Source organism: Pipistrellus kuhlii, unplaced genomic scaffold, assembly GCF_014108245.1.
Source record: "Pipistrellus kuhlii isolate mPipKuh1 unplaced genomic scaffold, mPipKuh1.p scaffold_m20_p_28, whole genome shotgun sequence".
Lineage (NCBI taxonomy): Eukaryota > Metazoa > Chordata > Mammalia > Chiroptera > Vespertilionidae > Pipistrellus > Pipistrellus kuhlii.
Genome location: NW_023425527.1, coordinates 1,748,476 through 1,763,289, shown reverse-complemented (window position 1 = coordinate 1,763,289; position 14,814 = coordinate 1,748,476). Strand labels below are relative to the sequence as shown.

At 41.6% G+C, this 14,814-nt stretch overlaps 1 protein-coding gene across 1 annotated transcript in view; it reads left to right on the top strand.

Annotated features, from left to right (window-relative positions):
• ANKFN1 (ankyrin repeat and fibronectin type III domain containing 1) overlaps window positions 1–14,292 on the top strand; it is a 217,027-nt gene extending 202,735 nt beyond the window's left edge. Inside the window, exons 18-19 of the mRNA XM_036454373.2 lie at window positions 3,894–4,107; window positions 13,353–14,292. Of these exons, the coding sequence (XP_036310266.1) occupies window positions 3,894–4,107; window positions 13,353–14,185 (1,047 nt within the window). The 3' untranslated portion in view covers window positions 14,186–14,292. The remainder of the gene's footprint in view (window positions 1–3,893; window positions 4,108–13,352) is intronic.
• Window positions 14,293–14,814: the final 522 nt, after the last annotated feature.

Sequence of the window (14,814 nt, the reverse complement as noted above, 5' to 3'; positions counted from 1 at the left end):
TCTTAACACTTCATAGCTTCTTTAACCAGCATAATAACCACTATAAATATTTTTAGAGAAGCAATTTTTAACCATGCCTTAGGTTTGGTTTCTGCTTTATTCCATGTAAGCCTCCATGAATTTAATCGGTTCTTCGAAGAAGGCTGAATTTCTGCAGCTGTCACTCTCAAACCTTCTAGGAGTTCCCCACCACAGTCTTACTCCCTGATGCTACTGCCCTTGCTCCTTTCTTCGTCACTCAGCTTTGGGCTCCACTGCCTTTTTCTCCTTTCCTTTCTTTGCACCATTAAGTGGGATGGATAAAGGAAGGCCAGGCCAGGAATTCTTCAAAGTTCTAGCCTGCTCTGGTCTCCCAAAGCAGGTAGGTAACTTGAGAACCCCTCTACATACTCCTTCCACCCAGCCAGGTACACATAGATGTGGATAAAAGCCAATTCCCAAAGGGTTAAAAAAAAAAAAAAAAGCAATTCTTGGCCAGGATAAAATCAGACCACCTCTCTGCACCCTTAGCCTTCAGTGGGATGCCTCATTCCATATAGCATGGATACCTTAACTGACAGAAGACAATGTGATATTACCTATCCCCTTATCTATCTGGGCTTCTCAGTCTCTCTCAGAATGAAAACCAGCTGTAGCCATTCATGCAGTGGCATTAACAGCTCAGCCCACCACACACTGTAACTTGCAGAGGCAACTGCCAGCAGCGAGAACATTTATATGATTCCAGATCTAAGACAGTGTTGAAGTTACTACACAAACCAAACATTGTAAAGAGCAAGGGAGTCTATGTAAATACAGTGAGGAAAAGAAGCCAAGGAGTGTGGCCAGAAAGGGGAAGGGCTGGATCAGGAAGGTGCAGAAAATCACAGATAAGGTAGACAGGCTTTATAGACAGCACACGCAGCACAAATGTCAAAGTGCGGAGACTTGAAGTTCGCCGTAGTTTTAGCTGCTAAAGCCTAAAGGGCAATTAGGCTATAATTTATATACTGTAATGCTTCAAATGCTCCTAAGCTGTAATAGAAACACAGCTCATTAAATATAGCCAATCTATCATCCCCTCAAGCACCTTATAACTGTGCTCTGAGAAAACCAATCACCTTTACATTTTAATAAAAATATTATCTTGCCTGAGTACAGAGAAAGGGGTGTAATTCATGGGATGAAAACCAAAATTTTTAAAAGGCAGGGTGAGAAATAGATGCAGAACTTTTAACCAATAGACGTAGGGAGTTCATGGTCTTTCTTTTTAAAAACATGTCAGCAAGTCTTTAGAAGCTGAATTTGGACCTTAAAATCAGGGGGATTATGTTGTCAGTTATTTTTAGATCAACAGTATAAGGTAAAATGGGTGAAAATTGTACTTCTTTTAAAGCTACTTAGCTAAGTCTGTTAAATTCAGTCTACAGGTTTCTCTGTACCTATGCTTTTAATTTTTCTTCAGTTAATACCTCTTCACTTCATTACTGAGGAAATTTAAGAAATAAACATTGTTTCTACACATACTAGTAATTTTAAAATTTTTCTACACTAAATCTCACTATCCATCCTCAGCAATAGGCAGAAACAATCTCATCCAAAGAAACAAGTAGTGACTATTAATAATTGTAATTAGATTCCTGTAGTTGCTGTAACAAATGTCCACAAACAGAGTGGCTTAAAATAAGAGAAATTTATTGTCACCATTCTGAAGGCCAGAAATCTGAAATCAAGGTGTTGATAGGGCCACACATCCTAGGTAGGCTCTACAGGACAATCTGCTCTCTGCTTCTCCCAGCTTCTTGACTTGTGGCCACATCACTTCAACCTCTGCTTGTGTAGCTACATTGCCTCCTTCTCTTCTGTCTGACAAATCTCCCTCTGCCTCACTCTTGTAGGAATGTCTTTATGAGGACATTTATCACTGGAATTACAATAGGTCCCACCCAGATAATCCACAATAAACTCCTCCTCTCAAAATCCTTAACTTAATCATATATTTTGCCATATAAAGTAATTTTTACTCTTTTATTATCCTATATAATAAAAGGCTAATATGCAAATTGACCAAATGGTGGAACATCTGGTCGCTATGATGTGCAATGACCACCAGGGAGCAGATGCTCAACGTAGGAGCTTCCCCCTGGCGGTCAATGCACTCCCACAGCCAACCTCCAGTGGCTAGCCAACCTCCCCTCCAGGCCCTCCCCACCACCGACCAACCTCCCACGGTCCCTCCCTCCAGCAGGTCCCTCCCCCTGACTAGCCATCCCTGATTTGCCCCCATCAGGGCTGGCTGGCCAACCTCCCATGGCCCCTCCCACTCCCTGGCCAGCCAGCCAGTCTCCCATAGTAGCTCTCCCATCCCTCCTCCTGGCCGGCAGACCCCCAATCAGGACTAGGCGAGATGGCTCCAAATGGCCCTGATCACTGGCCAGGCCTAGGGACCCAACCCATACACGAATTCATGCACTGGGCCTCTAGTATGCCATATTCACATATTCCAGGAATTAGAATATGGACATATCTCTTGAGAGGCCACACTCAGCTCATTACAATAATTATGATTGTCATTGCAACAATTGAAAATTTTATAACATGTACAGTTTATAAAGTGCACTCACCCACATCATCTTTCTTAATCCTCATAATAACTCTATTTGATGGTAGAAATCTTTAGGTAATCACTCATTCATTCCCTGAGCAATCATTTATTGAGTACCCACCTATTTTATTCTGCATGGTCAAGAGTAACAGATACAGCCAAAACCAGTTTGGCTCAGTGGATAGAGCATCAGTCTGCAGACTCAAGGGTCCTGGGTTCGATTCCAGTCAAGGGCATGTATAATACATTGGTTGTGGGCACATCCCCAGTAGGGGGTGTGCAGGAGGCAGCTGTCTGATGATTCTCTCTCATCGATGTTTCTATCTCTCTATCCCTCTCCCTTCCTCTCTGTAAAAAATCAATAAAATATATTTTTTTAAAAAGAGTAACAGATACAAAAGCACAGTCCCTGCCTTAGCATGCACTCTAACAACTGTCCACAGTCACGTAGTGCTTTTAAAACAACACTAAGACAAGAGTATGTTATATAAGGTAGGACCAATGAAAGCCAGATGAGAGAGCAGCAATTCCATCAAGAAAACTGGTCTGAATCTTGTCTGGATTCTCATTTAGTGCCTCCTCCTGGGCCTGCCCACTGCTGAACCTCCTGCCCAACTCACTGTGTAACAAAGCCTGAAGCTCCAACTTATCACCAGCCCTGAATACTCCACCAATTCCTATCACTCCATGGCAGAACAGAACTAGAAAGCAAGGGAAAATGGCTAGCAACCATGCAGTGCCATTCACTAGTTCACTAACGAGTCACTTTGACCATGGCTGACTGTCACAGTTTCAGACTCTACTCTGTTGGGAGCACCAGATTTATGGATATTATTTAAAGAATATCTTTAAATATAGATTAAAGCCCTATAAGGAATATTTCATTATGCTGAGAATAACATTCATATGTACTTTTTAGTAAACACTTTCAGATTCATTATTTCAATCATCTTAGCAGTGTTGTGAGGTATAAAAGGGGAGATGTTTTGTCCACATTTCACAAATTAGGCCATGAAGGCTCAAAGAGGTGAAGTGACTTAGCAAAGGTTGTTATAGAGCTAATAAATGGTGGATCTCAGCTGGAATCCAGGTCTTTTGCTATTTGAACTAAATTATATAGCTTCTTAGGTAAGTATGCAAGACATGAGTGATTATAAAGAAGTATTTTCTAACTTAGCAAACCTATGTTGAAAATATTTTACTCTTGATCAAAACCAATGCAGTGCAAAATGAATCATCTTGGACCCTCAAGGAAACTTCTTTTTAATACTGGTTTGATAACAATGTCTTTTACCGTTTTATTTCAAAGCAAATAGATGAAGTTTGGCGTGAAATGAGATGGATCATGGATGCTCTACAGTATGCAAGATACAAACAATCAATGTCAGGCTTACCCATCACTAAGCTTATAGACCCCTCAGATGAGCAGAATCTAAAGAAGATGAGCTCTACATCATCACATATAGACTGTCTTCCATCACCATCCCCGTCCCCGGAGATGCATAGAAGAAAGGCAGTGAGTGGTAAGTAATATGATCTGAAGTTACCTATTTCAGTCCACCATATTCTCAATCCTGTCTCCACTGATATTTTTCTTTTGAGCTGAGGCATTGGTCCCATCAAGCAATAGGAAACACTCTCAGTGTTAAGAGTCTAAAAGCATAGAGGGAACAAAATTGGAGCAATGGAGGAAAAGGAAACAAAGGAAGTAACCTGAGGTCAACAGCATTTAGGGTAGGAAAGATTCAGCCCAGTTCTATCCCAAGCTTCTGAGACACAAAAGGGCACAGAGCAGGGATGAGGCCTCAGAAGTATGGAGTGGAGAGGGCTGCACTGCCATGTGCAGGCCAAGTTAGTGAGGGAATCTGACCAAAACCAGGTAAGGAAGGAGAGCAGGCCCAGCCTCTAGGAAACAGGGCTGACAAGAATGAGGCAAGAAGTAGGTCCACCTGACTAAGAGTTCAGGGTAAAGTTCTTACCCACATGGCACCAGTGTCCTGGGGTGGGAAGTGGAAAAGAGAGAAACCCTGGATAAACTTGAATCTGGAGATTAAGACCAGATAAGTAGATTGGCACCACCATGGATACAGCAAGCAACAGACAACTTACAAACAAGCAGGAAGAGATATCTATCAAGTCACCTCTACTCTTGGAAATCAAGTTTTAATTTACATAGCAAATGCTAACCACAAATCTCTACAAAAAATATGCTTATAAACAGAGAGAAAGCATTCTAGTCAAAAGCAATATAATGCTTTTTCCTAGGACATGCTGAAATTAGTACCTTTTTTTTTTTTTAGTCAATTAAAGTAACGGCTTTCAAAGCATCTTTCTTAATTCTATATTTCAGCAATTTTCAACCAGTGTATCACAAGAATTTTTAAAATAGTCAATACCTATTACTGGTTGAAAATAGCTGCTTTAGCTTATAAGAGTTCCCATTTTGTAAGCCTTACCAAAATAACTGATATTTTTAATAAACAACACTGAAACATGGGCTTGTCCCATAGGGGGCAGCATGGTGTAGTAGAAAGAGCTTGGGCTTAGAAATCAGAGACCTGGATTCAAATCCCAGCTTTGTTTTACTAGCTACAGAAGCTTGAACAGATTACTACATGAGTCTCAGTTTCCACACATGTAAAATGAAAATAATATAGCTACTTGTGAATAAGATAATCTATCTCAGAGACACATGGTATATAATAATCAATTATATAACCATATTTAATGTTATTATTATTCTAATAGAAAACTTTAATGAGGATATGAGTCTTTTCTATAAGTAAGTTTGTGTATGCTCCTATGTTTAAAAAAAAAAATCTCACTGTCTAAAAATCAACACTGGGCAAGTGAAAGAACTTTAGAGACTGCTAATTTATATTACTAAAGGTTCTATGATTCAGCAAGTAATTCCACAAAAAATATATATTTTTATATATATTTTATTGAAATTTTTACAGAGAGAAAGGGAGAGGGATAGAGAATTAGAAACATCAATGAAAGAGAAACATCGATCAGCTGCCTCCTGCACACCCACTGGGTATGTGCCCACAACCAACGTACATGCCCTTGACTGGAATCGAACCTGGAACCCTTGAGCTTGCAGGCCAACACTTTATCCACTGAGCCAAACTGGTTAGGGCCACAAAAGAATTCTTTAAGTACAGTTTCTCAAGTGTATTTTTAGATTCCTACTGACTTCAAACATCATCCCTAGGAGATGTTAGTCTAATGAACTAACAAAGCGTTTTTCTGATAATTGCATATGTACTCTGAAAAGGATATGTATAGGGTGCTATAGAATCTATTGGAGGTGTTAAAGTCGTAAGATCAAAGAGAGCTTCTTGAAGGAGGTAACAAAGTCACGTACTGAAGGATAGCAGGAATTGAACCAAAAATAAAGGGAAAAGTGGAGCAAATAAGTAGAGAGAGCAGAATGTGCAACTATGTTGTAGTGCAAAGAACTGTAAGCAATCAGGATGTAAGTATATTGTGCTTTTTTTTTTTCACTTAAAAAAATATTTTTTGGTTAATCACCATGTTCCAGGCACTCTCTGAAGTGATAAAGATATAGTAATAAACAAAGCAAAGTCTCTGTTCTAAGCCAAGTAACAAACAATGAAAACAAACAAGATAATTTCAGATAGTGAAAATTCCAATGTATAATACAAAAGAGCAATCCAGATGGGCAGGGAGAGCAATGAATTCCCAGGGATGATCAGCAAAGACTTGTCTGTGAAAGTTACATTCAAACCAACCACAAAAAAAGGAGCCAGTAAGGCAAAAATCTGGAATTGGAATATTTTAGGCAATGAAACAACAAAAGGCTCTGAAATAGGTGAGGGATGGAAAGAAGACCAAAATCACTGAGGCAGAGTTAACAAAGGGGTATCAATGAGAGAGGGGCAGAGAGAAAGGCAGGAGCCAAATCAGGGAGGGCTATGGAAAGAGGTGTGGATTTTGCTTGTCATGGAAAGCCATTGGAAACTTTTAGGCAAGGATTTATATAATCTGAATTACTCTTTAAAACCAACGCTGTTATTTGTATAGAAGAACAATATCAATAAGGAAGCTATTAACAAGGAAATACCAAGTTTTCTGGCTTGACTGCCTCAGGATATCATGATGCCATTTGCAAAAAAAAAAGGGGGGGGGGGGGGTTAGGAGAAGAACAAGCTTGGGTGACTGGGCACATTGAATGTGAGAGTTTTGGGACATTCCACATAATAGAAAACATTCAGGAGAAAATAGGACATAGGGACAGGACATACGTGGTCTCGAGCTCAGGAAGGAGAGTTGGACTAATGTAGATTTAAGAATTATTGATATATGAATAATTGATATATGAATAATGTAGCTACAAAAAATACTTGGGATTCCCTAGAAAGAGTAGGTATAGTAAGAAGAGGAGACTATGGAAGGAACAGCAAAACATTAGACCAAGAAGGACCAACCAGAGAAAGATTAAAGGGAGAGAGAGAAGTGTCACAAAAATTAAAGCATGTCAAACAATGATTAAAGGTTAAATAAAACTGAAAAGTTTCTATTGTTTTGTTTTGAAAAGAAAGTCATCAGTAATCTTGATGATAGCAGTTTATGAAGGGAATGAGCTAGAAACTAAAAAGAAACGGATCGGGGAGCAAGTGGAAGGTGAAGAAGGGGGACCAGTACGAGTACACTCTTCAAAATCTTGGCAATGAAAAAAGAGGAGGAAGGACAGTAGCTAGAGAGGTATTGGGTTGAAAGGGCATTTCTTAAAGGCAGGCTAGTCATGTCCTCTGGCATTCCACAATTCACTTAGTTCTACAAATAATTCTTCAATTCTCCTTTACCTTCCTTTGTCTGCTCACAGAATTTTCCCAATGTTTAATCTTCTCTTGGACCAAGGGTCCTAAGTGGTTCCCCCCTGGCTGAATGAGGGTGGCCTATCCTATGCCACAGGAGAGCCAAACTTTCACATTGGCCAGATGATGGATTATACACACTCCTTGCTGGGAGGATCTGGCCAATTACATTCAGATTTTATTATTAGCTTAAAATGTGAGCGATCATCATTCTGTTTCTTAAAATATAATTCTCTCTTGGGCCCATTTATTTCTCTGAAGCCAAGATTCCATGGGCTGTAAAACACAAAGATGTGGAGGGTAGCAAATGAAAAATGGAACTCAGTGACAGGGAAACTGTTGAGAGCTGAGAGAAATATTTAGTATCCTACCCCCTCATAAAGACAAAAGCATTTCTGAGCAATGAAATATATTCCTGCATACTCTATCATCTCCACTAAGGTGATGACTTTTGTTTGGAAACCATTTATGAAGGAAAAAAAAAAAAGTCCAATCTAGAAGAACATTCCCACTGGGTTGCTTACAGGATAAAGTTTGCAAATAATTCCATTCTGTGTGGGTAGGGTTCACTTAACTTCTGAGGAACCTGCTGGAATTACAGAGTCTATCACAAGCCTGGCCTCTGGTGCCAGGCCAAGATTCTGTTTTAAGGCCATTGAATACCTTGGATTTGTCTGTGTATATCTGGAATGGGTAGTGGGGGATTTGGGGGGAGGAGGGAATAGTGGAACTCTTTAACTTACTTTTCTTTTCTGTGTGGTTTTCAAACATGAAGTAGAACTCCTCTGAGTCAATTAAAATTAAGCATCTCCCAAGGACCCAAGGGGGAAAGTTGGCTCCTAGAAAAGGGAGTGCAAGGCAGGGGATGGAATGATTTGGTCCATCACATGGGTAGTTTCTCTTCCACTCCTTTTCTGTGGGTATAGTGGTCACAGGCAGCAGTAATTTTTTTTTTCCGATACTGCTATTTCTCCTACTGATGCATGGGTGAGGCAACAGAGGGGAGTGGGGCGTTGTTTCCTTCTGATGCATTTGAAGATTATCCTGAGCTTCCTGGTAGCCTTTTTCCAGATGACGTTAAGAACACTATGGCATAAACTAAACAACTTGAAAATTCAACAGAATCCTGAAGATGCCATTTCTCTTGGAAAATTACAAAGTGAACAAACCCTGGAGGTTCTACCCAATGCCTGATGAGAAATTTATTAAAATTCTTTATGTATAAATTGTTTATGTATAAATTGTTTAAATTCTACGTAAACACAGTGGGAATAGAATCAATGAAGCACAAAAGAAATAAAAATTTGGACAGAAATACATTAAAAATGTGAAGATACATTTTTAGAACAAATGCTGCTTATTGTTCCTTTCTTTCTGTCTTGCCATGTCCCCTGCTTTTAAGAGAAACGCAATAGTTTTTAAATCCATTATTCTTTCCTGAAATGTCATCTCTCCATAACACCCTCAAAATCCACATCAACTCTACCCTGCTGTTGTTGGCCTGATCCACAGAGCCCAGGAGTTGCAACACCCATTACAATGGCAAGAAAGCCAAGCTTCCTAAGCCAGAGCTAATACTATGGGCAGAACTTTCATCAAACAGCTCCTGGGTCAACCAGAGGGAAACCAAGGTTCTACCAGTGCTAGCCTGCCCAGTGGGCCCTCTAAAGGAAACCGAGGAGCACAACCAGGCTTATTAAAATAACAACTGGGCAAGGCACCACCAATGCTTAATGGAGCATAGGGCTGGATCTGGGGATGGAAGCTGCACTTTGCATTCTTTTCCAGGAAGGGAGGGAGTGCAGTGGCCTAAGTCCTTGGAAACACCTCAGTGCCCTGGCTGGCATCCTGGAGGTTGTTCTGGGAGGGGTATCCCACTCTAAGCAATAGGTTCCACTAAGTCTTATAATAAACAATACAACCACCATGGAAGTCAAATATTTGGATTCCCACTGGAACAGTGTTTCCCGAGTGTGGGTCCATGAACAAGTAAGATAATATTTACCACTCCATACCCAAGCCCCTTTTCATCTCCTTCCTGGGTTACTACAGTTATAACAAGCTCTTCTCTTGATTTATTCCTAGCTCCCTTTCTCTTCAAAGCTACAGTAAAGAAGTTACATCACTTACTAAGGCAATGCCAAATCTAGGTTGAGAAATACAGTACCAGACTAGGTCATCGCCAACACAAAACACCATACAGAGATTATTGTTTTCTTTCATTATTAACAGCATTCTCACAGCAAAATCTTGAAGTTTATCAGATTACTGATTTGTATTTTAATGAGCCACCTTTTGATTTGTTTTCCAGTTTTTCTCTATTTAAAGTTGGAAAGGATATCAATAATATTGACACCTTCTGTTTATAAAGCACTTAAAGTATTTTTAACAAACTAATTTAATCCTCATAGAACCTATAGAATGTAGGCAACATAATTACCTACAGGCTGCAGATGAAGAAAGGTTCTGAGGGGCTAAGTGATTTGCTCAAGATCACATACACAGCAAAGTGTAAGTCAGGACTTTGGTCCAGGTTTACCTAATTTTAAGACAATTGTTCTTTCTGCTATAACTGGGCTGACTCACCAAGTCAAATATAAAACTAAATGATTTGGGTGGTTGTTTTCAGGAATTTATATGGCAAATTAAGTGACTTAGCTCTTTTTGGGCAGCTTTCAGTATTTTGTTTTAGAGGCCAAATTTTACCACTCTTTATGCTCCCAGATTTCAATATTGGTTTCAGTTTCAATTCAACACAACATATTTTACTGAGATCTTTGAATGTACCAAATGAGGCACAAGAAGCTAATAATACAATGATGATTCAGTCACAGTCTAGTTAAGAGGTCCTCACAGTCTGCTCACATGTCCAAGTTCATATTAGATGATCTGGGAAATACAGAAGATCCTACATTTCTCTTGGCTTAACTCACTCCTCCTTTAGTCTTTTCCTTCACTGACTGACTTCTGTAACATTTGCTAAGCAGAGATGATAAGACACAGGTATGCTCAATAGAGTTCACAATTCACTGAGGTAGATGAATAACACTATTTATAATAAACCATAATAAATACAGCAACAGAGATATAAATAAAATGCTATAAAAGCCAAGAGAAATGAGCAACCAACTCCACCTGGGGAAATCAGCACAGGATCTTCCTGAGAGACTAAGTCTTAAAACATGAGAGTCTGTTGAAATATTATAATATCAGCCCTTTAAAGCATGCCTTCATATACTCTTTAGTCTCCTGAAAACAATAAATGTTGACTATTTGTAGGTTGACAGGTCAAAGTGCAAACTCCTTTCAGAGTGTTTAACCTGTGATCTGGAAAGGAAAAACGTGTCACAAACTCCTCAGCATTTGCTCCTAATTATAGTCATTTTTCTTAACAGACTTCTAGTGGGTTGAATGGTAGGCCCCAAAAAGCTCTGTTCCTGTCCTAATCCTCAGAACCTGTGAATGTAACCTTATTTGCAAAAACAGTCTTTGAAGGTGTAATTAAGAGTCTTAAGATGAGATAAACCTGGATTATCCAGGTAGACCCTAAATCCAATGATGAGTGTCCTTATAAGAAAAAGAGAGTCGACATGAAGATAGATGCAGAGATTGGAGTGACGCAGCCACAAGGAATGCCACCAGAAACTGGAGGAGGCAAGAAAGTTCTCCCCTACAGCCTCCAAGTTGTATTGCTACAGACACTGTGATTTCAGCCTTCTGGCTTCCAGGGCTGTGGGAGAACAAATTTCTGTTGTCTTAAGCCACAGGTGTGTGATTATTTGCTACAGCAGCCACAGGAAAGTAATACAAGACCTAAGGACTCTCTAGCAGCAGCAATGTCAGGACACTCTTACTAAGAACTTAACATAACAGAACAAAGTGGGTTAGATGAGCCAAGTCCAACTCCTCAGGAAGCTTCCATAGAAAGCCATGCAAATGCTAAGGCCAATGGCAGTATAGCAGCTCTTTGGAGGGAGACAGATCTGCATATGGGTTCCTATTCTGTCATTTAGTCAACAATATGAATTAGAAAATTAAGCCTAAGGCTCAATATTCTCATCTGCAAAACAGGAATAGCTGTAAGCATTAAATAAGATAAAGTGCCTAGAACAGTTAGCATAATGACTGGCCCACAGTTCTTGTTATGACTATTATGGACACAAAAGAATACAAGTGGAAAGCTGAACAGACACAGTGATCAGATAAATAGAGGAGCTCAACTAAAGTCAATTACCAGTTCTTTGCATGGATCTTATTTGCATGGATTGCCTGGATGGGCTGTGCAGGAGGCAGCCAATCAATGATTCTCATCATTGATGTTTCTATCTCTCTCTCCCTCTCCCTTCCTCTGAAATCAATAAAAATAATATTTTTAAAAATTTTCTAAAGTCCATTTTTAAATCTTATGGGACTGTCTCAGATTTGTAGATTAGACAGTTCTTAAGAGCACTTGCATGTTTTCAAAATTAGCATATATTTATCAAGTACCTATAATGGGCTGAGTTCTGGGGAAATTCAAAGGATTTTAAGACAGCCCTTGCCCTACAGAAATATACAACCTAATTGGGGGAAAGCATATAAATAATTAGTGCATGCAATGACAATCACCTATAGAATTAAACTTGTGGCTCCCTTATGGTCATCACAGCATGCACTTCAAGATTTATTTTTATCTCTGATTTTGCTTGTTTTTGTTTGTTTGTTTGTTTGTTTTGGCCTTACTTCTCCCCCCCCCCCCACTCTTTTAAACACCTTACAACGTGGTGTTTATACATATAATCAATTTACTTGTTACAGTCACCCTTAGTAAGTTCTATTATCATCCCCATGTTACAGATAAGAAAACTGAAGCTCAAGAAGCTACCGTATTTTCCAGCGTATAAGACAACCGGACATATAAGACGACCCCCTAATTTTACAGTTAAAACATAGGTTTAGGCCTATATTTGCTGTATAAGACTACCCCCCACTTCAGAGGTAACACCAGTTCTTTTTTTAATAGATCGCCTCTCTGATTCTGGCCAATCCAAGCAGGCTTTTTATGCATGCAAATTATACATGTTTTGTACCCGAAGCTACACAGTGTTCTAGTAAAATGCCTGCTAGGGCGATGGTATAGTGCCATCCTAGATTTCCAAGTGAGGTGCTTTCTATCCATCCTCTTTTCTCTGTTCCCTCTGCTGAGACCTGAATTCAGACCACTGAAAATGCCCGGTTGACTTTTTTTCATTTCAAAAGTTGTCTTATACGCCCGAAAATACGGTAAGTAACTTCCCCAAGACACACAGGTGGAGGAAGGCTAGGATTTGAAGCCAGGTTTTCAGGACTTCAGCCACTGTACTGCCTCCTTGTCTTCCTTTCCCCCTTTTAAGTTCTAGCAAAAACAAAACAAAACAAAAAAACTTATATCTGAAGGACAGGTAATGACAAACGAGTAACATCCATCTGTGTCATCCTCTCTACACGTGCCCAAGGGGTAATGAAATGGTCTGTGGAGAATGTGGACACGTTCTCTCCCTGACGCTGTCCAGGTGAACCCATTAGAATTCCTCTCCTTCCTTCCCCATAAGCACGGAGATGTAGTGGTCCGGCAAAACGAAAATGGTTCAAAATTGCTTACTATGATTTCAAGAGGTGAGAGCAAACCATTCAAGGATGCACAGGGCCCTTCTAGGCTGGGAAGAGAGGGGAGAAGAGGGGTTCTCAAACCGCTGTGCATGGACTCTATGGCAGTATAGCAGCTCTTTGGAGGGAGACAAATCTGCATGTGGGTTCCTATTCTGTCATTTAACCAACTCTATGAATTAGAAAATTAAATAAGCCTAAGGCTCAATATTCTCATCAGCAAAACAGGAATAGTTGTAAGCATTAAACAAGACAAAGTGCATCCCCAGCCAAGCATTTTTTCTTTCTCCCAACCTCAGCAGATTCTCAGCCCTGCTCTGATGAAGAAGGCTGCTCGGAAGTCTTCCTCCCCACCGACAGCGACTACGACTCCAGCGACGCCCTGAGCCCCCGGGACCTGGACCTGGTGTACCTGTCCTCGCACGACATCGCCCAGCAGGCTCTGAGCGGCCTCAGCGGCAGCGCCCCCGACGTCCTACAGGTGCACGACATGAAGTCCTCAACGGGGTCGGACCAGGACACCCAGGGCCAGCTTCCGGGCCCGGACCCGGACCACGCGTGTGCTGACTTCCTCCACGGCCTGAGCCTCACGGGCTTCGGGCCCACCAAGAACCACGCCAAGATGGCGGCGGGCGCGCGGCCACCGCCGCTGGGCTTTCTGGGAAAGCGGAAGCCGGCCAAGCACCACCAGCACCAGCACTATGGCGGCTTCAGCCGGCACCACCGCTGGCTGCGCATGCACAGTGAGACCACGCAGTCGCTCTCGCTCTCCGAGGGCGTGTACACACCGCACCTGGCCCGGGCCTGCGATCCGGCCCAGCAGCCCGGGGAGGCAGAGCGGCTCGGGTCCGCAGCCGCCGATGGGCCCCCACAGCGGGGCCTGGCTCTCACCCACGCCACGAGCCTCCCCGAGGGGCGGCAGAGCATCCTCCAGGACCCGAGGCCCTCCGTGCACCGCATCTACGTGGAGCCGTACCCCGAGGCCCTGGTGGACATGGACGCAAAGTCCTGGGCCAGCTTGAGGCCGCCTCCGGGGCGCCACTCCCGCCTGCCCAGCCCCACCCGCCCCGAGAGGAGTCCCGAGGCACCGACCACCTCCCAGGTGTCAGAAATACTCAGCAGCATGCTTTAGGGAGGCCGCCGTTCGGCTGTGCGTCATTCCAGAGCAAGTCCCTGCATTTTCAATCACCCAGCTTGCCCCCACCATGGGCCCACTCATTTTCAAATGGTTCAAATGTTAAAAAAAAAAAAGAAAAAAAAAAAAAGAAAGAAAGAAAGAAAGAAAGAAAGAAAGAAAGAAAGAAAAAGAAAAAATCCAAAGATTACAGATTCAAGGCTCCCCCATTTTTTTTTATTTTTTTTTTTTTTTCATGTAAGAGTAGAGTTGGGGTAAAAGCGAGAGTTGCCAGTGTCATTCCCAGTTCAGCCTACAAAAAGCATAGAGGAGCTTTTGTATGAACAGAGTCCTGGACGTAACAGTTCAGACATGTCTCCTTTTCCTTTTCGGTGGCACCTGGGACTAAGGTAGGGCAGCCCAATGAGCCACCCTCAGTTCTGCAGCTGGCTTTGTAATCTGACCCCTGGGTTTAGGGCTCTTTCCTGAATTTGTGATTGATGGGAGGAGTCCTATCGATGAAAATAAGACTAGCGTTATTTTTGTCTCCATGCCAAACCTTTAAACGAGTTTGGGGGAAAGGAGCCCAGGTTGTACCTCTAGGGCACAGGGTCAAGTGGACTTGCTCTGGGTTCCCCGTCAGGCCT